Source organism: Pristiophorus japonicus, chromosome 20 (genome assembly GCF_044704955.1).
Source record: "Pristiophorus japonicus isolate sPriJap1 chromosome 20, sPriJap1.hap1, whole genome shotgun sequence".
Taxonomy (NCBI): Eukaryota; Metazoa; Chordata; class Chondrichthyes; family Pristiophoridae; genus Pristiophorus; species Pristiophorus japonicus.
Window position 1 is genome coordinate 7225723 of NC_091996.1, and position 25980 is coordinate 7251702.

Here is a 25980-nt window from a genome sequence, read left to right on the forward strand (position 1 = left end):
AATATGACAATTTCCTTTAGTTTTAGTCAAAAAGGAAGTTCATTTTTATTAGTGTCAGCAGTGGCTCAGTGGGCAGTACTCTCGCCTCTGAGTCAGAAGGTTGTGGGTTTAAGTCCCACTCCAGGGACTTGAGCACAAAAATCTAGGCTGACTTTCCAGTGGAGTGCTGCACTGTCGGAGGTGCTGTCTTTTGGATGAGACGTTAAACCGAGGCCCCGTCTGCTCTCTAAGGTGGGCGTAAAAGATCCCATGGCACTATTTTGGAGAAGAGCAGGGGAGTTATCCCCGGTGTCCTGGGGCCAATATTTATCCCTCAATCAACACAACAAAAACAGATGATCTAGTCCATTGCTGTTTGTGGGAGCTTGCTGTGCGCAAGTTGGCTGCTGCGTTTCCCACATTACAGCAATGGCTACACTTCAAAAGTACTTCATTGGCTGTAAAACGCTTTTGAGATGTCCGGTGGCCGTGATAGACTTTCATTCTAGTTAGTTCCAGTGTAGTTCAGACTAACCCAGATTTTGCTCCTCTTTTTTACAGGTCATTTCAGTGCATGGCTCTGTGTTATTGTGTAAACCGCTGGGTGTCAAATAACTTCAAGTAACAAAAGATGAGGTTGGATTTATTTCAGCTCCTGTCAGAGCCATACCCAGGCACTTCCTTTACATCACTTCCTTTGCGATAATTCTTTGAGCAGAGTGAGAAAAATTAAATTCTAGATTCAAAGGTTGAAGAGCGAATCCCTGTTTTTGGGTTGGCATTTCCAGAAGCAAGACACAACTATAAGGCAGCTGGTACACTCCCCCTGCTCGTCTTCGAAATAGTGGGATCTTTTACCTTCACCTGAGAGAGCAGGCGGGGCCTCGGTTTAACGCAAGGTTGCACCTCCGACAGTGCAGCACTCCCTCAGTAGTGCACTGGGAGTGTCAGCCTAGATTTTTGTGCTCAAGTATCAGAGATGAGGACTTCTTTCATCCCTGATTATAATCGCTCAACCACTAGCAGCCGTGCCTTCGGCTGCCTGGGCCCCAAGCTCCCTCCCTAAACCTCTCTCCCTTTCTTTCCTCCTTCAAGACGCTCCTTAAAACCTACCTCTCTGACCAAGCATTTGGTCTCCTGTGCTAATTTCTACTTATCTGGCTCGGTGTCAAATTTATTTTTTGGTCCTATAACACCCCTGTGAAGGGCCTTGGGATGTTTTACTACGTTAAAGGCGCTATATAAATGCAAGTTGTTGTTGCTGAGGACTCCCGGATTATACCTCCCCACACCTCACTTTCAACTAAGAGAGTCAGCGTTGGCGTACATAAGAACATAAGAAATAGGAGCAGGATTAGGCCATTCGGCCCATCGAGCCTGCTCCGCCATTCAATAAGATCATGGCTGTTCTGATCATGGACTCAGCTCCACTTCCCCGCCTGCTCCCCATAATCCTTTATTCCTTTATCGCTCAAAAATCTGTCTATCTCGGCCTTAAATATATTCAATGACCCAGCCTCCACAGCTCTCTGGGGCAGAGAATTCCACAGATTTACAACCCTCTGAGAGAAGAAATTCCTCCTCATCTCAGTTTTAAATGGGTGGCCCCTTATTCTGAGACTGTGTTTCCTAGTTTTAGTTTCCCCTATGAGTGGAAATATCCTCTCTGCATCCACCTTGTTGAGCCCCCTCTTTATCTTATACGTTTCGATAAGATCACCTCTCATTCTTCTGAACTCCAATGTGTATAGGCCCAACCTCCTCAACCAATCTTCATAAGTCAACCCCCTCATCTCCGGAATCAACCAGACCCCCATGTGTTGGCAGTGCCAACCGGTAACACAGATGGTGAGAGTCAGCCTCTCCTTCTCGCACCCTCCCATGTACCACCCTCACCCCCAGCCTCTGATGTAACAAATGAGTGCTTGACATCAGGCGGAAGGAGTTGAGAACTTGCTCCACTCCCCCACAACTGGCATCCTTCGCAAAAAAAACCCCATTAACTTCAAAAAGAACCTTTTGTCTGAAGTATGTTAGGATCAGGAGGAGGCCATTCAGCCCCTCGAGCCTGTTCCACCATTCAATGAGATCATGGCTGATCAGTGACCTAACTTCAAATCCTTTGCCCCATATCCCTTAATACCTTTGGTTAACAAAAATCTATCAATCTCAGATTTAAAATCAACAATTGCCCTAGCGCGGAAGATGACTTGTAGAACACAGGATGTGGATTGTGTGGGGAGTTGTACCTGTTATCCCATCATTTGCCTTTCATGGAACCACCTTATGAAGGAACAGGAGGAGGCCCCTCGAGCCTGTTCCGCCATTCAATTAGATAATGGTTGATCTGTATCTCAACTCAGTTTACCCGCCTTGGTTCCGTAACCCTGAATACCCTTACCTGACAAAAATCTCTCAATCTCAGTTTTCAAATTTTCCATTGACCCTCAGCCTCAAAAGCCCATTAGAATCATAGAAATTTACAGCACAGAAGGAGGCCATTCGGCCCATCGTGTCCTTGCTGGCTGAAAAGAGCTATCCAGCCTAATCCCACTTTCCAGCTCTTGGTCCTATTTAATGTGTAATATTAAATATATTTCAGATGAGATGTTTTTTAACCGAGGCCCCGTCTGCCCCCTCAGGTGGATGTAAAAGATCCCATGCCACTATTTCGAAGAAGAGCAGGGGAATTATCCCCAGTGTCCTGGGGTCAATATTTATCACTAAAAAACAGATAATCTGGTCATGATTACATTGCTGTTTGTGGGAGCTTGCTGTGCGCAAATTGGCTGCCACGTTTCCTACATTACAACAGTAACTACATTTTAAAAGTACTCCATTGGCTGTAAAGCGCTTTGGGATGTCCTGAGGTGGTGTAAGGCGCTATAGCAATGCAAGTCTTTCTTGAATGACAGTGCAAGGGGACCTCGAATTGGATCCTTTTCTATTCACAGTCCGTTGAAGCTGGAGTCTTTGCTTTAAATTATTAATTGACATCAATATTTATTAGTGCTCCATTGATTCTCGGATGAACAGCATGAAGTTTGCGGCGAACACACTCAAAGAAAGTGTAATCAACAAAAAAAAACGACTCCCACTGGCTCAAAGGTGCATGTGCTGTCTGTGGTTGGATAGACAGATCTTATCTGTAGCAGAGCAGTAAATGATTGTGTGTGTGTGTGTGTGGAGGGAGACTTTGTGCCCGGGGCGAGGCAGGGCAGCACTGACCAGTACCAGACATCGCCTTCCTCAGCTCCAGCCTATGTCCACCTCCCCACCCTCGGCCACTTTCCTGTGTCAAGCTTGGCCTCTGGGGCTTCACCTGTTTGCACACCGCTCTGTAAACATGCACCCTGTGACTTATTAATCCCGCAGCACTGACAGCACCAAACACCAGCCTCTCGCTTTTGCTCCCCCCCCTTGCAACAAGAAACCTAAAACCAGCCCGAGAGACAAGGTTGAGAGAGAGAAAGAGAGAGCGACAATCAGCGACAGAAATGGACCCAGGTATTTCAGAGCTTGAGAGAGTTTTATTTTTTCATGAGCTGGGGTGACTGGATGTTGGCAAATGTCTGTTGTTCTCGTGGATGTTTTTTTCCAGCTGTTTCTCTTTAAGCCAGTTTGTACATAGTTCAGCATGGCCAAGGAGGCCATTAACTGGTCCAGGCAGCGGGCGGTCGAGGGGGTCGTTTAGCCCGACTGCCTGCCTCTCTTCCGTGGTTACGTTTGAGCCAGGGTGTCTCTGGAGATGGAGCACGCGGTGTCCACCGGTACGCTCACGGCCTTCCGCGAGAGGTGGGCACTGGAGGGTCTGGAGTGCATCATCACCCCCGGCAACCACATTTTAATTTGATCCGTTTAATGTTAAAAGTTTAATTTGTTTATTTGTCAGTTTTAGTGCCCCTTTAATAAGGGGGCACTTGATTTATAGGTTCAACTTAAAATAGTTGCACATAGTTCAGGGGACTGGAGTGCATCATTTCAACAGGCTGCAGAATTTTAATTTGATTTGTCGAGGTTACCTTTAATGTTAAATTGTGGGCTTTGGCCCCCTTACCAAAGGGGGCACTTGGCTTAAAGTTATAATTAAAATAGTTTGTACTTAGTTCAGTGAAGTATTAAATATCAGGTTGACAGGGAATCTTGTACCACAGCCCCGTGAGACAACTCACTGTTCTTCAGTAGTTTCTCCCCGAGGATAACATGAACTCTACAGGAATCCCAACTGCGAGAGATCATTTCTTTCAGGTGGGGAAAGTTAGATTATATGTATTATTGTGTCTCTTGAATGGCAGTGCAAATCTGTGCCCTTTCTTTGTGACCCAACTATTAAATTTAACATCAGCAACGCAACATAAATACCAAAGAGTTTTGTTATCTGTGAGAAAATGCAGGTTCTGAACAGTCACAGATTCCCATAGCCCCTCAGAGGGAGGCTGGTATCACCCTCAGGCCATTGGGTGTCGGTGCAAGGGGTGGGTCAATGGAGGGCAGGGTGGGGGTCGAACTTAGTGCTCCAACAGTGCGTGGAAAAATCCAAATTCACTATTAGTTTTCTGGAGTCTGTTGTGAGTGCGAAAAGGTGTCAGTTGACAATTTGTTTAACGAAATATTGGAAATTGGTCTTTAATGTAAGCGTTTTTGTGTAGAAAGCTGTGTTCCTACCACAAACTCCATTCCTTAGCCACTGACTACAGCTCTCTGATGCTGAACCAAACTGTTCGCAAGCTCGGCGTCATATTTGACCCTGAAATGAGCTTCCGACCACTTATCTGCAGCATAACAAAGACCGCCTATTTCCACCACCGTCACATCGCCCGTCTCTGCCCCCTGCCTCAGCTCATCTGCTGCTGAAACCCTCATCCATGCCTTTGTTGCCTCTAGACTTGACTATTCCAACGCACTCCTGGCTGGCCTCCCACATTCTACCCTATGTAAACTAGAGTTGAGTTAAAACTCGGCCGCCCCGTGTCCTAACTCGCACCAAGTCCCGCTCACCCATCACTCCCTGTGCTCGCTGACCTACATTGGCTTCCGGTTCAGTAACGCCTCGATTTCAAAATTCTCATCCTTGTTTACAAATCCCTCCGTGGCCTCGCCCCTCCCTATCTCTGTAATCTCCTCCAGCCTCACAACCTCCTGAGATATCTGCGCTCCTCTAATTCTGCCCTCTTGAGCATCCCTGATTATAATCTCTCAACCATCGGTGGCTGTGCCTTCTGTTGCCTGGGCCCCAGTCTCTGGAACTCCCTGCCTAAACCTCTCCGCCTTTCTAACTCTCTTTCCTCCTTCAAAAAAACTCTTTAAAACTACTCTTTGACACCTGCGCTAGTTTCTACTTAAGCAGTTCGATGTCAATATTTTTATCTCATAATACTCCTGTGAAGCACCTTGGGATGTTTCGCTACTGTTAAATGCGCTATATAAATTCAGGTTGTTGTTGAATGAATTTGATGCCAGTTTTGGCGACACTAACGTCACGGTATCAGTGTGCTGCAGAGGATAGAATGCAGGCCCGTGTTGGCTGGACAGGTGCCAAAGCCATTGGCCACGGGGTAAGTGAGAAGAAAGTGAAAAGCAGGAGATCGAGTCAGGCGATGTAGATTCACTCGAAGGAAATGCAAATCCGAAGGAATCATAGAAACTTATGGCACAGAAGGAGGCCATTCGGCCCATCGTTCTATGCCCCGGTCTTTTGCTCCCTCTTTACGCCTCCCCCCACCCCCCCCCCCCCCCCCCACCCATCCATTCTCCCGCTGTAAAGCAACTTGGAGCATTTTGTTACCAGAGATGCTATAAAAGTTGCTTCCTGTGGTATCCATTTCATGAGCTGGATTGGACTGCTCGAAACCTCAGCAAGCTTTGGCAGTTTTCTTTTCAAATAAAGAGCCAATTTATTTCTCTCAGGTTTCTGTTGCTATGGTTTTTTCTTCAGGTAGAACGAGGAGGGTGACGAAGGTTCACCAGACTGGTTCCTGGGATGGTGGGGGGATTGTCCTATGAGGAGAGATTGAGTAGACTAGGCCTATATTCCCTAGAGTTTAGAAGAATGAGAGGTGATCTCATTGAAACATTCAAAATTCTTACAGGGCTTGACAGGGTAGATGCAGGGAGGATGTTTCCTCTGGCTGAGGAGTCTAGAACCAGGGGTCACAGTCTCAGAATAAGGGGTCGGCCATTTAGGACTGAGATGAGGAAAAACGTCTTCACTCAGAGGGTGGTGAATCTTTGGAACTCTCTACCCCAGAGGTCTGTGGAGGCTCAATCCCGGAGTATATTCAAGACACAGATCGATAGTTTACTGGATATTGAGGGAATCAAGGGATATGGGGACAGTGCAGGAAAATGGAGTTGAGGCAGAAGATCAGCCATGATCTCATTGAATGGCGGAGCAGGATCAAAGGGCTGAATGGCCTACTCATAAGAAATAAGAACATAAGAAATAGGAGCAGGTGTAGGCCATTTGGCCCCTCGAGCCTGCTCCGCCATTTAATAAGATCATGGCTGATCGGATCATGGACTCAGCTCCACTTCCCTGCCCACTCCCCATAACCCTTTATTTCCTTATCGTTCAAAAATCTGTCTATCGCCACCTTAAATATATTCAATGACCCAGCCTCCACCATACTCTGGGGCAGAGAATTCCACAGATTTATAACTCTCTGAGAGAAGAAATTCCTCCTCATCTCAGTTTTAAATGGGCAACCCCTTATGCCCCCTAGTTCTAGATTCTCACACGAGTGGAAACATCCTCTCTGCATCTACCTTGTTGAACCCCCTCATTATCTTATATGTTTCAATAAGATCACCTGAACTCCAATGAGTACAGGCCCAACCTGCTCAACCTTTCTTCATAAGTCAACCCCTTCATCTCAGGAATCAACCTAGTGAACCTTTTCTGAACTGCCTCCAATGCAAGTACATCCTTCCTTAAATACGGAGACCAAAACTGTATGCAGTACTCTAGGTGTGGCCTCACCAATACCCTGTACAGTTGTAGCAGGACTTCTCTGCTTTTATACTCTATCCCCCCTTGCAATAAAGGCCAACATTCCATTTGCCTTCCTGATTACTTGCTATTCCTACATACTAACTTTTTGTGTTTCATGCACAAGGACTCCCAGCATTTTGTAGTCCCTCTCCATTTAAATAATAATTTGCTTTTTTATTTTTATTTTTATTTTTTTATACCTGCTCCTAATTCTTATGTTTGTATGTGACTGCAAACTAAGGCCTGACCAACAGGAGTCGCACTCCTGAAAACCAGAACTGGCCCTACTGGTTATCCCTCCCCCCCCCCTATCCCCCCTCCCCCCCAAATGAAACTCTCCTTTACCGTGAAACATTCCATCTGATAGCCTGATCAAGAACCAGAGAAACCCACCCAGTGCAGGTGTGTTCAAAGGGCAGTCAAAGCCGGTACTCTAAGTTGAACTCTCCGATTCGGAAGAGGAAGCAGAGCCACAGTTCTGCAGTTGGGAGGAGCCATCGAGATTAAAAAATACTTTTTTAACAAATAACAACACCAATCACTTGCATTTATACACCCGCCTATCAGGTAGCAAAATGTCCCAAGGACGTTTCACAGGTGGGTTGTCAAACAAAACTTGACACTGAGCCACATAAAGGAGATATTAGGAATAGGTGACCAAAAGCTTGGTCAAAGAGGTAGGTTTTAAGGAGCGTGTTAAAGGAGAAGAGAGGGGCGTAGAGTTTCAGGGAGGGAGTTCCAGAGCTTGGAGCCCAGGCAGCTGACGTCACGACCGCCAATGGTGGTGTGATGGAAATGAAGAATGCGCAACAGGGCGGAATAGGAGGTCCCCAGAGATCGCGGAGGATTGGAAGAAAGCTCTTGGTGTGAATCCTTGTGCCTGCTTTTGATACTGTGTAGTTCTTGGTGTGAATTCTCTTGGAACTCCCTATGAATGAGCCACAATGCAAACACAATGCATTAATCATTCCATGCATGGCCGCTTCTTCCATACATCACTATATACATATAAACGAAGGGTTGGATATGTAAGCAAATACAAAGTGGTATGAAATTAAACAGCCACACCATCCAATCAGGAGAAACCTCTTCACCCGGAGAGTGGTGAGAATGTGGAACTCGCTACCACAGGGAGTAGTTGAAGCAAATAGTGTAGACGCATTTAAAGGGGAAGCTATATAAACACATGAAGGAGAAAGGAATAGAAGGATATGCTGATGGGGTGAGATGAAGTAGGGTTGGGAGGAGGCTGGTGTGGAGAATGAACACCAGCATGGACCTGTTGGGCTGAATGGCCTGTTTCTGTGCTGTAAATACTGGAAGCTCAGTCGTTGAGTATATTCAAGACAGAGATCGATACATTTTTGGATATTAAGGGATATGGGGACAGTGCAGGCAAGTGGAGATGAGGTAGAAGATCAGCCATGATCTCATTGAATGAGCAGGCTCGAAGGGCCGAATGGCCGACTCCTACTCCTATTTCTTATGTTCTTATATAAATACTATGTAATCCCACACTGATGCTAACCTTCCCCATTTCTGATTTTTAATTAAACAGCCGCCCTAACAGTCATGATAATTATTGAACTAACAAGAAATTTCGACAAGGCACCTGTATATTTCACACTGACGTGTCAGTCTTTTCAACTAGACTCCTGTGAGGTTGCTCACAATAAGTTGACGGATTTGTTCTCTTGCAATGACAGGAGTATTATACCAAGTAACAAGCGATGCATCATTCAGTTGCTAGGATGGAATTGTGTGCAATGTGCCTCTTGTTATAAGGCCACTAAAGCTTAATTGTTGCATAGTTACATCCTGAGGTTAACTGGAAGACAAAAGCAAAATACCGTGGCTGCTGGAAATCTGAAATAAAAACAGGTCAGGCAGCATCTGTGGAGAGAGAAACAGAGTTTCAGGTCGATGGCCGTTCGTCAGAACTGGAAAAAGTTTGAGATAACAGGTTTTATGTGTAGGGGCAAGGAACGGGGGGGAGGGGAAGAAAGAACAAAGGGGAAGGTCTGTGATAGGGCGGAAGGCAGGAGTGATTAAATGGCAAAAAGGATGATGGTGTGAGGCAAAAGGAGATGGTAATGGGACAAGTTAAGAAGCAAAAGATGGGTCTGGAGGAGGTGTAAATGGGAATGGCAGAATCACCATCAGCTGCCGTGTGAAAAAATGGGGGCAGAGGTTATGATCTGAAATTGTTCAATGGCAGATATCAGATCAGCCTCTTGTTCTACAGCTCACCTCCATTTATCGTTGATTCGAGGGAAATGAAATGGGAGAGATGTAAAACAGGCAGCCAATCCACTATCACCCGCCTTACACTATCGGCCAAATTCAAAATCACCCCCCAATCGCCCCTTAGGTCAGGGAACAGTGACATAGTGGTTATGTTACTGGACCAGTAATTCAGAGGCTTGGACTAATGATTCCAGGGACACGAGTTCAAATCCCACCACGGCAGCTGAGGAATTTAAATTCAGTCAATTAAATAAATCTGGAATATAAAGCTAGTATCAAAAATGGTGACAATGAAACTACAGGATTGTCGTAAAAACACATTCTTCATTTCCATCACACCACCATTGGCGGTCGTGACGTCAGCTGCCTGGGCTCCAAGCTCTGGAACTCCCTCCCTGAAACTCTACGCCCCTCTCTTCTCCTTTAACACGCTCCTTAAAACCTACCTCTTTGACCAAGCTTTTGGTCACCTATTCCAAATATCTCCTTTATGTGGCTCAGTGTCAAGTTTTGTTTGACAACCCACCTGTGAAACGTCCTTGGGACATTTTGCTACCTGATAGGCGGGTGTATAAATGCAAGTGATTGGTGTTGTTATTTGTTAAAAAAGTATTTTAGGGAAGGAAATCTGTTGTCCTTACCCGGTCTGGCCTAAATGTGACTCCAGATCCCGTGTGGTTGACTCGTAAGTGCCCTCTGAAATGGCCCAGCAAGCCACTCAGTTGTACCAAACTGCTACAAAGAAGTATACCACAGTGGTTCGGGTTCAAGAAAGTGGCTCACCACCATCTCCTCAAGAGCAGTTAGGGATGGGCAATAAGTGCTGGCCTTGTTGGTGATGCCCACATCCCGTGAATGAATTTTTGAAATTAATCCCCTTAGCTGAGGAAGGATATACTTGCCTTGGAGGAAGAGTAACGAACTGTTCACCTGACTGGGATGGGGGGGGGGGGGGTGGATTGTCCTATGAGGAGAGATTGAGCAGACTGGGCCTATATTCCCTAGAGTTTAGAAGAATGAGAGGTGAGCTCATTGAAACATATGAAATTCTTACAGGACGACATTTCATCAATCTTTGGAATTCTCTGCCCCAGAGGGCTTGGATGCCCAGTTGTTGAGTATATTCAAGGCTGAGATAGATAGATTTTTGGATACTAAGGGAATCAAGGGATATAATAGTGCGGGAAGGTGGAGTTGAGGTAGAATAACAGCCATGATCTCATTGAATGGTGGAGCAGGCTCGAGGGGCCGAATGGCCCACTCCTGCTCCTATTTCTAATGTCCTTTCGCTCTTTCTCATATTTTTGGGTTTCTTCAGGCACAGCAGGAAGAGAAGGTGAAGCCCCAGCCGAGGCGGAGTCGAGAGACAATCAGAACAGAGAGGGCAGAGCACCAGAGAGCACAGGACAGACAGGGGCTGTGGCATTGTTCACCCCCTCTATTGAACTCAGTGAGGGGTCTCCTAGCACCCAGGGCTATGGAGGTAACTCTACCGAAAGCACTGGGGGACAGCATCGCGTCGTTGACTGTACTGCTCAGCCAAAAGGTGCTAGTGAGGTGGAACAAGCCATGAACACACTAGGATGTATAAACCGAGCCTATGTGGGAGAGCCTCCTCCATATTCACCGCCAGATCCAAAGACCATTCATCTACTCTACCCTTCCTATGGGACCGCTTTCGCGGGACAATTACCTGTTATGTACCAGCCAGGAGCACAGGATCAAGTCTTCTATCAACATCAGCAAGCTCTTCCTGGATCGTATCCTTTCTCAATTGTAAGTAGAGACTGAGTTTTTACTTCTGCCTATCCATTGTGGTTATCTGAATTAAAATGATTTTCAATTATTTGACTTGAAGCCACCTATTCCAAAATAGCATGAGTCCAATTTGACAAATGGCTGAACAAGCCCTAACTGAACTGTCAAAGTTACAGGTACCCCAAAGGGACTAAAAATCCAGTTGCTAGAAAGTACTCGTTTCGGATTGCTGGATAATATATGCTCTGAGGAAGGATATACCTGGCTTAGAGGGGGTGCAACAAAGGTTCAGGAGATTGATCCCTGAAATGGGGGGCTTGTCCTATGCGGAGAGATTGTGTAGAATGGGCCTATACTCTCTGGAGTTTAGAAGAATCAGAGATGATCTCATTGAGACATACAAGATTCTGAGGGGGATTGACAGGGTAGATGCTGAGAGGTTGTTTCCCCCTGGGCTGGAGAGTCTAGAACCAGGGGGCACAGTCTCAGGATAAGGGGCTGACCATTTAGGACTGAGATGAGGAGGAATTTCTTCACTCAGCAAGTTGTGAATTTTTCTAATTCTCTATCCCCAAAGGGCTGTGGAGGCTCAGCCTTTGAGTATGTTCAAGACAGAGATCGATAGAATTTTTGGATATTAAGGGAATCAAGGGATATGGGGATAGTGCAGGAAGGTGGACTGGAGGTAGAAGATCAGCCGTGATCTCATTGAATGGCGGAGCAGGCTCGAGGGGCCGAATGGCCGACTCCTGCTCCTATTTCTTATGTTCTTGTGTTCTTATTACATCATTGATAAGTTCTAACCAATGATTGAACAGTATTTCCAAATCACTGGGTTATTAAGAGATCAGTTCACAGTTCCCGTGGCCACTATTTGGAAGAAGAGCAGAAGGGTTCTTCCCTGGCCAGATTTAATCTCTCAACCACACCTGAAACGATGCTCTGGTCATTATCACTTTGTAGTTTGTGGGAGCTTGCTGTACGCAAATTGGCTGCCGCGTTTCCTACAATACAACAGTGACTACACTTCAGAAGTACTTCATTGACTGAAAAGCACTTTGGGACGTCTTGAGGTCAGGAAAGGCGTCATATAAATGCAAGTCTTTCTTTTATCAAGGCTAGCATTATCCTTTCACATATTCTGCATTAGTCCAGCCTTGGCTGAGATCTGCCAACGCAGCACAGGCCGCGATCTAACTTGGGAGCTTCCTGAGCGGAGTGATGGGATGGACTCACCAAGTCATTGTGTGGGGCGGGAGGCGGTGATGGTGATTCTATAACATCGCTTTCTCCAATGATAGCCCGAGTAACACTAACTGCGGCCAGCTGAAGGCTGTGTATTTCTGTTGGTAATACTGTACTCACTCCTTCAGGCAGAGTTATAAATAGGACTACAAAATAACACAAGATCTTTCCTTGTTACGCGTGTTTGTAGAACTCTTGTGCAACGAGGAGAGCTCCATATAAAAAAGGATCACCAAATCACAGAATGATACAGCACAGTAGGTCAAGCATTATAGGTGTCAGCTTTGGCTCAGTGGGTAGCACCATCACCTCGGAGTCAGAAGGTTGTGGGTTCAAGTCCCACCCCAGGGACTTGAGCACATAATCCAGTCTGACACTCCCAGTGCCGTATTGGGAATGCTGCACTGTTGGAGGTGCCGTCTTTCGGATGAGACATTAAACTGAGGCCCTGTCTGCTCTCTCAGGTGGATGTGAAAGATCCTATGGCACTATTTCAAAGAAGAGCAGGGAGTTATCCCTGGAGCCAATATTTATCCCTCAATCAAAAAATCACTAAAACAGATTTTCTGCTCATTATCACATTGCTGTTTGTGGGAGCTTGCTGAGTGCAAATTGGCTCCCACATTGCAACAGTACACTCCAAAAAATACTTAATTGGTTCTAAAGTGCTTTGTGACATCCTGAGGTCATGAAAAGCTGTAAATAAATGCAAGTTCTTTCTTTCTAGTTCCGTGTTCCCCCACCCCCTCCAAACCCACCATTGTCAACACCCGAGAGAACATCTAGCTTTAAAGTCAGTAAAGCTCACATGTAAGAGACTCGGAGGGTATGACGTTGGAGCAGTGGACTTCAGTCAGCAGACCTAAGTTCTGGTTCTGTGACATTTCCACCAAGTCAGTCTCGCTTGGTTTACGAGGCACTGGGAGGAATGAGTGAGTCCAGCACATCGACTGGTGGTATTGTCGGTGCAAGTGGAGATGTCCAGAAATTCGTTTCGTTTTTATCCTCCTGATAAAAACAATAGATCCACATGGGTAGGGAGAAGAAAGTAGAAGAAAATTATAAGGAAAAATAAATGGGAAAATGTTTCAATTTAATTTGGTCTGATATTTTTTTCCATCAGTCTCTCACCTTACAAATCAGTGTTGGAGCCTATAAATGTTCAACGTTGTGACTAAGTCTTGTTGCTTTCTTTTATGGTCTAGCTCGTTTAAAACTGGCCTGTGAAACAGGTCTAACTTCACAGATTAATCTGTAAATACTCTCGACTGTCCCAAAATTACATATTATTTACAGCACAGAAACAGACCATTCGGCTCAACAGGTCTATGCCGGTGTTTATGCTCCACACAAGCCTCCTCCTGCTCTTTCCCCAAGCCCTGCAATTTTTTCCTTTTCCAAGTATTTATCAAATTCCTCTTTTGAAAGTTGCTATTACGTCTGCTTCCACCGTCCTTTCAGGCTGTGCGTTCCAGATCACAACAACTTGCTGCGTAATAAAATATCTCTTCATCTCCCCCCTGGTTCCCTTGCCAATTACCTCGCAATCAATGCTATCCAACAAACAGGTTAACTGATACCCAGGCAAAATACTGCAGGTTCTGACGAAGGGTCATCGACCTGAAACGTTAATTCTATTTCTCTCGCTCCACAGCTGCTGAGTATTTCCAGCACTTTTTGCTTTTATAACAGATTATCTGGTCAATTATCTCTTTGCTGGCATCTTGCTGTGCTGCATTCCCCTCCATTTCAAGTGACCATACTTCAAAAATACTTAAACAAAATCCTGTGAATGCTGGACACCGGAAATAAAAACAGAAAATGCTGGAAATACTCAGCAGGTCAGGTAGTATCTGTGGAGAGAGAAACAGAGTTAACATTACAGGTCAATGACCTTCCGTCAGAACTTTGTCCTGAATATAATGTTGATAGCACAAATTTGGTGATAAAGATATGAATTTGATCTAAAATGTAATCTCCATGTCTTCACATTTAATTCCCCATTTATTTTAGCATCTCCTTGACAGGTTTACTGTGATAATGGAAAGGTAGTAAGAAATAAAGACTTTATATAGCGCCTTGTACGACCACCAGATGTCTCAAAGTGCTTTACAGCCAATGAAGTACTTTTGGAGTGTAGTCACTGTTGTAATGTGGGAAACGCGGCAACCAATTTGCGCACAGCAAGCTCCCACACACAGCAATGTGATAATGACCAGATCATCTGATTTATAGTGATGTTGATTAAGGGCTGAATATTGGCCAGGGCACCGGGGATAACTCCCCTGCTCTAAATCGAAATAGTGCCATGGGATCTTTTACGTCCACCTGAGAGAGCAGACGGGACCTCGGTTTAACGTCTCATCCGAAAGACGGTTATGTTACTGAACTAATTATCCAGGGGCCTGGACTAATGATCCAGTATCAGTAATGGTGACCATGTAACTACAAGACTGTTGTAAAAACCCATCTGATTCACTGATGTCCTTTAGGGAAGGCAATCTGCCGTCCTTACCCGGTCTGGACCTATATGTGACTCCAGACCCATAGCAATGTGGTTGACTCTTAACTGCCCCTCTGAAATGGCCTAGCGAGCCACTCAACAACAACAACAACTTGTATATATATAGCACCTTTAACATAGTGAAATTTGAGTACAGGGGCAGGGAGGTGTTGCTACAGTTGTACAGGGCATTGGTGAGGCCACACCTGGAGTATTGTGTACAGTTTTGGTCTCCTAACCTGAGGAAGGACATTCTTGCTATTGAGGGAGTGCAGCGAAGGTTCACCAGACTGATTCCCGGGATGGCGGGACTGACCTATCAAGAAAGACTGGATCAACTGGGCTTGTATTCACTGGAGTTCAGAAGAATGAGAGGGGACCTCATAGAAACATATAAAATTCTGACGGGGTTAGACAGGTTAGATGCAGGAAGAATGTTCCCAATGTTGGGGAAGTCCAGAACCAGGGGTCACAGTCTAAGGATAAGGGGTAAGCCATTTAGGACCGAGATGCGGAGGAACTTCTTCACCCAGAGAGTGGTGAACCTGTGGAATTCTCTACCACAGAAAGTTGTTGAGGCCAATTCACTAAATATATTCAAAAAGGAGTTAGATGAGGTCCTTACTGCTAGGGGGATCAAGGGGTATGGCGAGAAAGCAGGAATGGGGTACTGAAGTTGAATGTTCAGCCATGAACTCATTGAATGGCGGTGCAGGCTAGAAGGGCCGAATGGCCTACTCCTGCACCTATTTTCTATGTTTCTATGTTTTTCTATGTATGTTTCTATGTCCCAAGGCGCTTCACAGGAATATTGTGCTCACCACCTCATTCCCAAGGGCAATTAGGGATGGCAATAAATGCCGGCCTTGCCAGCGACGCCCCATCCTGTGAATGAATAAAAAGAATACCGTGGCAACTTTGCATTGTTTTTTTTGATGGCAGGATGTTATCAGCATCGTAAATGATTTGTTGTTTGTTTAATGATGCAAATACAACAATGAACATTGTGTGTGTGTGTGTGTGTGTGTGAAGTTTGCCACACAAACCACAGGACCCTGCTGAGAGTTCTGTGCAAGTGGATCACCCAGTCTGATCTTATCATCAGAGCCAGAGCTAAAGACAGGAGGCTAAAGTTACAGCGCTGGCGTAATGATTAACTCAAACATCTCCCTTTGATCACTCGACCCTAGAGCCGGTAATGTGACCCAGTCCCGTGTTTCCACACAAGCCAACATGCTTTAAAAAGAAAATAAAGACTTGCATTTATATAGCACCTTTCACGGCCAGCCAATGAAGTACTTTTGGAGTGTAGTCACTGTTGTAATGTGGGAAATGCAGCAGCCAATTGATGCACAGCAAGCTCCCACAAAGAGCAATGTGATAATAATGACCAGATAATCTGTTTTTGTTATGTTGATTGAGGGATAACTATTGGCCAGGACTCTGGCAATAACTCCCCTGCTCTCCTTTGAAATAGTGCAGTGGGATCTTTTACATCCAGCTGAGAGGACAGACGGGGCCTCGGTTTAACATCTCATCTGAAAGGCGGCACCTCTGACAGTGTAGCACCCTCTCAGCGCTGCGCTGCAGTGTCAGCCTAGATTTACGTGCTCAAGTCCCTGGATTGGGACTATGAACCCACAACCTTCTGACTCAGAGGCAAGTGTGCTCATCACTGAGCCACGGCTGACACTGTAAAGTTCACCTGAAAGAGACTCTGAGGGGCTTGACAGATGTAACCTATCCACATCTACCCAAATCTCTTGTGCTTGAACATAAATTACACAGGATCACACGGAATATACAGCACAGAAACAGGCCATTCGGCCCAACCAGTCCATGCCGGTGTTTATGCTCCACTCGAGCCACCTCCCGTCTTTCCTCATCTAACTCCATCAGCATAACCCTCTGTTCCCTTCTCCATCATATGCTTATCTAGCCACTCCTTAAATGCATCGATACTATTCACTTCAACCACTGCCTGTGGCAGTGAGTTCCACATTCTCACTACTTTTTGGGTAAAGAAGTTTCTTCTGAATTCCTTTGGAATATTCCGGAGCAAACTTTGGCTCCACTGACATGCTTCATTAACACGAGCTCGATGGACACAACATTCTGATTTGTAGTTAGGTACCAACATCCAGTGACTTGTCTGGCAAGGTAACGTGCGTCACAGAAATAAAACTCACCTGATCTCGGCCACAGCCTATTTAAATGGCACAGTCTGTGTACAGTTCCGTCAGTATCTTCAAGCACTGCTTCACCCAGGATGGAGTTCCAGTTTGGCAGTCGGACTTAAAAGAACAACTTGCATTTATATAGCACCTTTAATGTAGTAAAACATCCCAAGGTGCTTCACAGGAGCGTTATCAGACAAAATTTGATGTGGAGCCACATAAAGGAGATATTAGGACAGGTGAGCCAAAGCTTGTTCAAAGAGGTAGGTTTTAAGGAGCAACTGAAAGGAGGAGAGGTTTAGGAGGGAGCTTAGGGCCCAGGCAGCTGAAGGCACGGCCACCAGTGGTGGAGCGATGGGAATCAGCGGATGCGCAAGAGGCCAGAATTGAAGGAGTGCAGAGATCTCGGAGGGTTGTAGGGCTGGAGGAGGTTACAGGGATAGGGAGGGGTGAATACTGCAACTTTATATCTACTTTTAGCCATTTTTCCCTATCACTTGCAGTATAATTATCCATTACCTGGAATCCAACCAACACAGGAACAGAGGCGGACACCCAAGGACTACATGGTGGAATCTGTCCTGGTGACAGTCTTCTGCTGTCTGCTGTCAGGGATTCTGGCCATCATCTTCTCACACGAGGTAGGAACGATTCATTGGGCTAAATTCCAACACCTACATTTCCCAATTTATGCAAAGGAGATTGATACCCAAGGACGTTGAATCATTAACAATAACAATTTGTTAGACTAAGTGAGCGGGCAAAAATTTGGCAGATGGAGTATAATGTTGGAAAGTGTGAGGTCATGCACTTTGGCAGAAAAAAATCAAAGAGCAAGTTATTATTTAAATGGAGAAAGATTGCAAAGTGCCGCAGTACAACGAAACCTGTGGGTACTTGTGGATCAAATGCAAAAGGATAATATGCAGGTACTGCAAGTGATCAGGAATGCCAATGGTATCTTGGCCTTTATTGCAAAGGGGATGGAGTATAAAAGCAGGGAAGTCTTACTACAGATATATAAGGTATTGGTGAGGCCACACTTGGAATACTGCGTGCACTTCTGGTTTCCATATTTACGAAAGGATATACTTGCTTTGGAGGCAGTTCAGAGAAGGTTCACTGGGTTGATTCTGGGGATGAGGGGGTTGACTTATGAGGAAAGATTGAGTAGGTTGGGCCTCTGCTCATTGGAATTCAGAAGAATGAGAGGTATCTTATCGAAACATATAAGATTATGAGAGGGCTTGACAAGGTGGATGCAGAGAGGATGTTTCCACTGATGGGGGAGACTAGAACTAGAGGCCATGATCTTAGAATAAGGGGCCGCCCATTTAAAACAGAGATGAAGAGAAATTTCTTCTCTCAGAGGATTGTAAATCTGTGGCATTCGCTGCCGGAGAGAGCTGTGGGAGCTGGGACATTGAATAAATTTAAGACAGAAATAGACAGTTTCTTAAACAATAAGGGGATAAGGGGTTATGGGGAGTGGGCAGGGAAGTGGAGCTGAGTCCATGATCAGATCAGCCATGATCTTATTGAATGGCGGAGCAGGCTCAAGGGGCCGTAAGGCCAACTCCTGTTCCTATTTTTTATGTTCTTATGTTCTTAATTTGTATTTATATAAACACCTTTAACATAGTGAAATGTCCCAAGGTGCTTCATAGGAGTATTAGGAGATTAAAAATTTGACATGAGCCACATAAGGAGATATTAGCTTGGGTGACCAAAAGCTTGGTCAAAGAGGTATGTTTTAAGGAGCATCTTGGAGGAGGAAAGAGAGGTAGAGAAGCGGAGAGGTTTAGGGAGGGAATTCCAGAGCTTGGGGCCTAGGCAACAGAAGGCACGGCCACCGATGGTTGAGTGATTATATTCAGGGATGCTCAAGGGGGCAGAATTAGAGGAGCGCAGACATTATGGGGGGTTGTGGGACTGGAGGAGATTACAAAGATAGGGAGGGGCAAGTTCATGGAGGGACTTGAAAATAAGGATGAGAAGTCCTTGATATCTGCCGAATAAGGCCATGTGGTCACTGATGACCAGCATCCTATATTTGATCATCTTCTCATCACCCTCTGAAACCCTGCTGTTAGCTTGCACATGTAAACCAATGTTGTCCCTGCTCTACTGCACCACTGTCGACCCTCCACTGTCACTGTTTCTGGGCTGTCTATTGGCTCATCCAGTCAGGAATGAGACGTAACTTCTTCCAGCTCAACACCGGGAAGACATTGTCTTCAGCCCCCGCCATAAACTCCGCACCCTCGCCACCCACTCGATTCCCCCCCCTGCCTGAGCACTATCGTAGGCTGAACCAGACTGTTTGTAACCTCAACATCCTGCTCAGCCCCAAGCTGGGTTTTGGACCCATGTCCACTCCATTACCAAGATTGCCTGGATCCAGCTCCGTAATATCGTCTGCCTACATCCCTACCTAAGCCATCCACCCTTGTCTAGCCCTTTGAACCCACCAGGTTTGAGTATCCAAGGCTCTCTTGGTCATCTTTCCATCCTCCTCCCTCCAGTAACCCCATCCAGAACTCTGCTGCCTGTGTCCTATTCCACACAGAGTTCACCCCTGACTTTGTTGACCTACATTGACTCCCACTGTTCCTCAACTTTAAAATTCTCATAAGAACATACGAAATAGGAGCAGGAGTAGGCCATACGGCCCGTCGAGCGTGCTCCACCAATCAATAAGATTATGGTTGATCTTCGACCTCAACTCCACTTTCCCGCCCGATCTTCATATTCCTTGATTCCCTTAATATCTAAAAATCTGTCGATCTCTGTCTTGAATTTACTCAACAACTCGGCATCCACAGCCCTCTGGGGTGGAGAATTCCAAATGTTCATAACCCTCTGAGTGAAGAAATTTCTCCTCATCTCAGTCTAAAATGGCCGACCCCTTATCTTGAGACTTTGACCCCTGGTTCTAGACTCCCCGGCCAGGGGGAAACATCCTCCCTGCATCTACCCAGTCAAGTCCTGTAAGAATGTTGTATTTTTCAATGAGATCACCTCTCATTCTTCTAAACACCAGAGAATATAGGCCTAGTCTACTCAATCTCTCCTCATAGGACAATCCCCCCCATCCCAGGAATCAGTCTGGTGAACCTTCATTGCACTCCCTCTATGGCAAGTATAGAAACATAGAAACATAGAAACATAGAAAATAGGTGCAGGAGCAGGCCATTCAGCCCTTCGAGCCTGCACCGCCATTCAATGAGTTCATGGCTGAACATGAAACTTCAGCACCCCCTTCCTGCTTTCTCACCATACCCCTTGATCCCCCGAGTAGTAAGGACTTCATCTAACTCCCTTTTAAATATATTTAGTGAATTGGCCTCAACTACTTTCTGTGGTAGAGAATTCCACAGGTTCACCACTCTCTGGGTGAAGAAGTTTCTCCTCATCTCGGTCCTAAATGGCCTACCCCTTATCCTTAGACTGTGACCCCTGGTTCTGGACTTCCCCAACATTGGGAACATTCTTCCTGCATCTAACCTGTCTAAACCCGTCAGAATTTTAAACGTTTCTATGAGGTCCCCTCTCATTCTTCTGAACTCAAGTGAATACAAGCCCAGTTGATCCAGTCTTTCTTGATAGGTCAGTCCCACCATCCCGGGAATCAGTCTGGTGAATCTTCGCTGCACTCCCTCAATAGCAAGAATATCCTTCCTCAGGTTAGGAGACCAAAACTGTACACAATACTCCAGGTGTGGCCTCACCAAGGCCCTGTACAACTGTAGCAACACCTCCCTGCCCCTGTATTCAAATCCCCTCGCTATGAAGGCCAACATGCCATTTGCTTTCTTAACCGCCTGCTGTACCTGCATGCCAACCTTCAATGACTGATGTACCATGACACCCAGGTCTCGTTGCACCTTCCCTTTTCCTAATCTGTCACCATTCAGATAATAGTCTGTCTCTCTGTTTTTATCACTAAAGTGGATAACCTCACATTTATCCACATTATACTTCATCTGCCATTCATTTGCCCACTCACCTAACCTATCCAAGTCACTCTGCAGCCTCATAGCATCCTCCTCGCAGCTCACAATGCCACCCAACTTAGTGTCATCCGCAAATTTGGAGATACTACATTTAATCCCCTCGTCTAAATCATTCATGTACAATGTAAACAGCTGGGGCCCCAGCACAGAACCTTGCGGTACCCCACTGGTCACTGCCTGCCATTCTGAAAAGTACCCATTTACTCCTACTCTTTGCTTCCTTAGCTACCTGCATGTTAACTGTCAATGATTCGTGTACATGGACACCAAGGTCCCTCTGAACAGCAACATTTCTCAATCTCTCACCATTTAAAAAATATTCTGCTTTTCTATTTGTCCTACCAAAGTGGATAACTTCACATTTCTCCACATTATATTCCATTTGCCATATTCTTGCCCACTCACTTAGACTGTCTACATCCCTTTGAAGCCTCTGCATCATCCTCACAACTTACATTCCCACCTAGCTTTGTATCATCAGCAAACTTGGATATATTACATTTGGTCCCCTCATCCAAATCATTGATATAGATTGTGAATAGCTGAGGCCCAAACACCGATCCTTGTGGTACCCTACTAGTTACAGCCTGCCAACCAGAAAATGACCCGTTTATTCCTACTCTCTGTTTTCTGTCCGTTAACCAATCCTCAATTCATGCAAGTATATTACCCCCAATCCCACGAGCCTTAATTTTGTTTAATAACTTCTTGTGTGGCACCTTATCGAATGTCTTCTGAAAATCCAAATACACCACATCCACTGGTTCCCCCTTGTCTAGTCTGCTCGTTACAACCTCAAAAAACTCTTAACAGATTCGTCAAACATGATTTCTGTAATGTTTCAAGAGTCTGGTTACTGTGAACTCACTCAGGTGCAACCTGATCCATCTTTATTCCAGCCCGAGAGTGTCTGCGTGACAAAGACAGCCAGCTTATATACAGGTGACCAAGCACACATGCCACATGCGTACAGCCCGATAACCTCCGACCGCGGTGCCCTCTGGTGTCTGGTAACCCTCCAAGCCTTAATACATAACAATTTCCCTTTCATAAATCCATGTTGACTGCCCAATCCTATTATTATTTTCTAAGTGCCCTGTTACCACATCCTTAATAATAGATTCTAGCATTTTCCCTACTTCTGATATCAGGCTAACTGATCTGTAGTTCCCCGTTTTTTCTCTCCCTCCTTTCTTAAATAGCGGGTTAACATTAGCTACCTTCCAATCTGCGAGAACCGTTCTACAATTTGGAAGATGACAACCAATGCATCCACTATCTCTATTGCAATCTCTTTCGAAACCCTAGGATGTAGGCCATCGGGTCCAAGGGATTTATCAGCTTTCAATCCCATTAATTTCTCCGGTACTATTTTTTCACACATACTAATTTCTTTCAGTTCCTCATTCTCGCTAGACCCCTGATACTCCACTATTTCCGGGAGGTTTTTTGTGTCTTCTTCCGTGAAGACAGACACAAAGTGTTTGTTTAATTTCTGTGCCATTTCCTTATTCCCCATTATAATTTCTCCTGTCTCAGCCTGTAGGGGACCCACATTTACTTTCACTGATCTTTTCCTTTTTACATACCTATAGAAGCTTCAATGAGATCACCTCTCATTCTTCTAAATTCCACATAGGCCTAATCTACTCATCCTTCTATTTAAAATACCTCCAAAGGCCTCTTCCCTTCCGAGCTCTGTAACTCTTTCAACTCTACAACCCTCCGAGATCTCTTTGTTCATCTGACTCGGGCCTCTTGTGCCCTTAGCTTTACCCTCGGTGGCTGCGCTTACAGTCACCTAGTTCCCGCTCTCCATAAACCCTCGGCCCCTTCTTTAAGAACATCTTCAATACCCACCTCTTTGACCAAGCTTTTGGTCACTGCTCCGAATCTCTCCCCCTCTGGCTCAGCATCCATTTGTCCTCCTGCTTCCTTGATCTCCTTGGGAAGTTTTTCCACGTTAAAGGCGCTTTATAGATGCAGGTTGTTGTAGGAGAGCTCTGACTGTCTCACAGAGTGTTCGCTTAGGTGCAGCTGTGTATAGATACTGTAGACAAATACCATTGGACTTTGTCATTTATTTACACTAATTCAGCTAAGGTGGCAGGGTAGATGATACAATTCTGTCTCTTCTTGACGATTGTTGTTAACATTGCTACAGCTTCAAACAAATAAGGCAATGGAGACTGTTCTTTGGCAGCGGATTCAGTATTGAATGTGGCACAACTTCTCTCACCTAAACACAGTCATTGTCTTTGGCCCCCTGTCATAAACTCCACCTCCTCCCTGGCCCTCACACCCAATCTAGCTGCCTGATGGAGATCGTACAATACTCACAGCAGCAGATCCCAACCTGAGTTCACTCAGGAATGGGAACCAAACTGGAATTAGAGCTCTGAACTGGAACCGGACTGGAACTTGAGCTCTGAACTGGACTGGAACTGGAGCTCTGAACTGGGCTGGAACTGGACTGGAACCGGACTGGAACTGGACTAGAACTGGGCTGGGACTGGAGCTCTGAACTGGACTGGAACTGGACTGAAACTGGACTGGGACTGGAACTGGACTGGAGCTGGGCTGGAACTGGACTGGAACCGGACTGGGTTTGGACTGGAACTGGACTAGGACTGGACTGGGACTGGAGCTCTGAACTGGACTGGAACTGGACTGAAACTGGACTGGGACTGGAACTGGACTGGAGTTTGGCTGGAACTGGGCTGGAGCTCTGAACTGAACTGGAACTGGACTGGAACTAGACTGGAACTGAACTGGAACTGTTTTGGAACTGTACTGAGACTGGAGCTCTGAACTGGACTGGAACTGGATTGGAACTGGACTGGAACTGGACTGGAACCAGACTGGAACCAGACTGAAACTGGATTGGAACGTAACTACGACTGGACTGGGACAGGAACTCTGAACTGGACTGGGACTGGAACTGGACTGGAAATGAGCTGGAACTGGACTGAAACTGGACTGGGACTAGAACTGGGCTGGGACTGGAACTGGACTAGGACTGGAACTGGACTGGAACTGGACTGGAACCAGAGATCTGAACTGGACTGGAACTGGACTAGAACCAGAGATCAGAACCGGACTGGAACTGGAGTTGCCCAAACATTCATCGCCCCTTAAACTTTCGAACACACTTAACCTACACCATTCTACAATCACCATCGAGAGTCTGGTGTTGTCGGTAGCTGTGTATCTGATTCCTCCAGTTAGCGGTGACCTAGTTTGTGTTTGAGTTCTCAGTTTGTTAATCGCTCATTATCCTTCCTCTTGCAGACACGGATGGCGATTCAAAGAGGAGACCAGGTTCACGCCGAGAGCACCTCGAGGAAGGCGCGGGCGCTGGTGGTGTTTAGCCTGCTCTTTGGGGTGATTGTTTCCATTGGTTGGGTGATCTATGTGGTGGTGGCTCTTTACTTTGCGTGAGGCGGAGTCGCGGGTTGGCGTGCTGATCCTATTCCCGCCGGGCCCCAGGATCGTGCGGTCTCCCATCGGGTCAACCCTCGGTGCTTTGTGAATAAAGTTGTGTAAATTGTGAGGCTGGGTATCCTGACTCCCCAAAGCCTTTCCACCATCTACAAAGTACAAGTCAGGAATGTGATGGAATACTCTCCACTTGCCTGGATGAGTGCAGCTCCACTCAAGAAGCTCGGCACCGTCCAGGACAAAGCAGCCCACTTGATTGGCATCCCATCCACCACCTTAAACACTCACTCCCTCCACCACCGGCGCCCCCTGGCTGCAGTGTGTACCATCTACAAGATGCACTGCAGCAACTCGCCAAGGCTTCTTCGGCAGCACCTCCCAAACCCGCGACCTCTACCACCTAGAAGGTCAAGGGCAGCAGGTGCATGGGAACACCACCACCTCCACGTTCTCCTCCAAGTCACACACCATCCTGAGTTGGAAATATGTCGGTCATTCCTTCATCGTCGCTGGGTCACAATCCAGGAACCCTAACAGCACTGTGGGAGCACCTTCACCACACGGACTGCAGCGGTTCAAGGCGGCGGCTCACCACCACCTTCTCAAGGGGCAATTAGGGATGGGCAATAAATGCCGGCCTTGCCAGCGACACCCACATCCCGTGAACAAATACAAAATAAATGATATGGACCTGGAGTTTGTCCTTTGTGGAGATTTAAGGATGCTGCAGTTCGTAAATCCGTTTCCCATTACAGACTGCACCTGCCAGAATATTCAAATCATCACCTGCATTGTTTTCTTTCAAACATCTTTTTTATTCATGGCGTTCCCAATGCGCCTGCTGCCCTTGTCCTTCCAGATGATCGAGGTCGTGGGTTTGGGGGTTGCTACCTGAAGGAAATATGCGGGCACAAAGATTCAAGTGATGAGATGTGTATGACCCCTTTACCCCATTCTGTCCCCTTCTGACTCCAGTGTCAGTGCCTGCATTGGGGGGAGGGAGAGAAACTACCGACCCTGGAGCTACCCACGAGCGCAACACCGCACCAGCTTATCGCTGAGAGGGAAATCCGGCCTTTTAAAATCCATCAGATGATTCAAGAGTTTGACTGACCACATGCCCCACAACATCCATTGACTGGTCCCAATGTGGGCCCACTGCCACCTGAACAAGTCAATCCATCGTCCAGTGTGGCCCGAACCTTTGGAACTCTCTACCCCAGAGGGCTGTGGATGCTCAGTCGTTGAGTATATTCAAGGCTGAGATCAATAGATTTTTGGACTTTAGGAGAATCAAGGGATTTGGGGATTGGGTGAGAAAGTGGAGTTGAGGTAGAAGATCGGCTGTGACATTGAATGGCGGAGCAGGCCATATGACCTACTCCTGCTCCTAATTCTTATGTTCTTATGAGCCAAAGAGATCAGGAAAGTGCCGTGTCTCATCCCCAGTCTGAATAGAATTAACTGTAGCAGCAGTAAGGTTGGAATGCACCAAACCCATACCCTGGGATCAGCACAGGAATGGGGGAGGGGGGGGGGTGGGAAATCAGCCAGATTTCCCACTCACAGTAGCTATCCAGCAATACCTGCTGGGAGATGTGTGAGCACACGTGTGAGAAAGGT

At 46.2% G+C, this 25980-nt stretch overlaps 1 protein-coding gene across 1 annotated transcript; it reads left to right on the plus strand.

The window, feature by feature from the left end:
- Nucleotides 1–3455: 3455 nt before the first annotated feature.
- On the plus strand, nucleotides 3456–24357 carry LOC139233075 (proline rich transmembrane protein 1B-like). Its single transcript, XM_070863595.1, has 4 exons — nucleotides 3456–3486; nucleotides 10536–10993; nucleotides 17404–17541; nucleotides 24208–24357. The coding sequence occupies exons 1-4, from the start codon at nucleotides 3477–3479 to the stop codon at nucleotides 24355–24357; spliced, it is 756 nt and encodes a 251-aa protein (XP_070719696.1). The 5' UTR covers nucleotides 3456–3476.
- The last annotated feature ends 1623 nt before the right edge of the window (nucleotides 24358–25980 follow it).

Coding starts and splice junctions, on each gene's coding strand:
- LOC139233075 (XM_070863595.1), top strand. Junction 10,994..17,403: donor GATCGTATCCTTTCTCAATT/GTAAGTAGAGAC, acceptor TATCACTTGCAG/TATAATTATCCATTACCTGG. Junction 17,542..24,207: donor CCATCATCTTCTCACACGAG/GTAGGAACGATT, acceptor TTCCTCTTGCAG/ACACGGATGGCGATTCAAAG.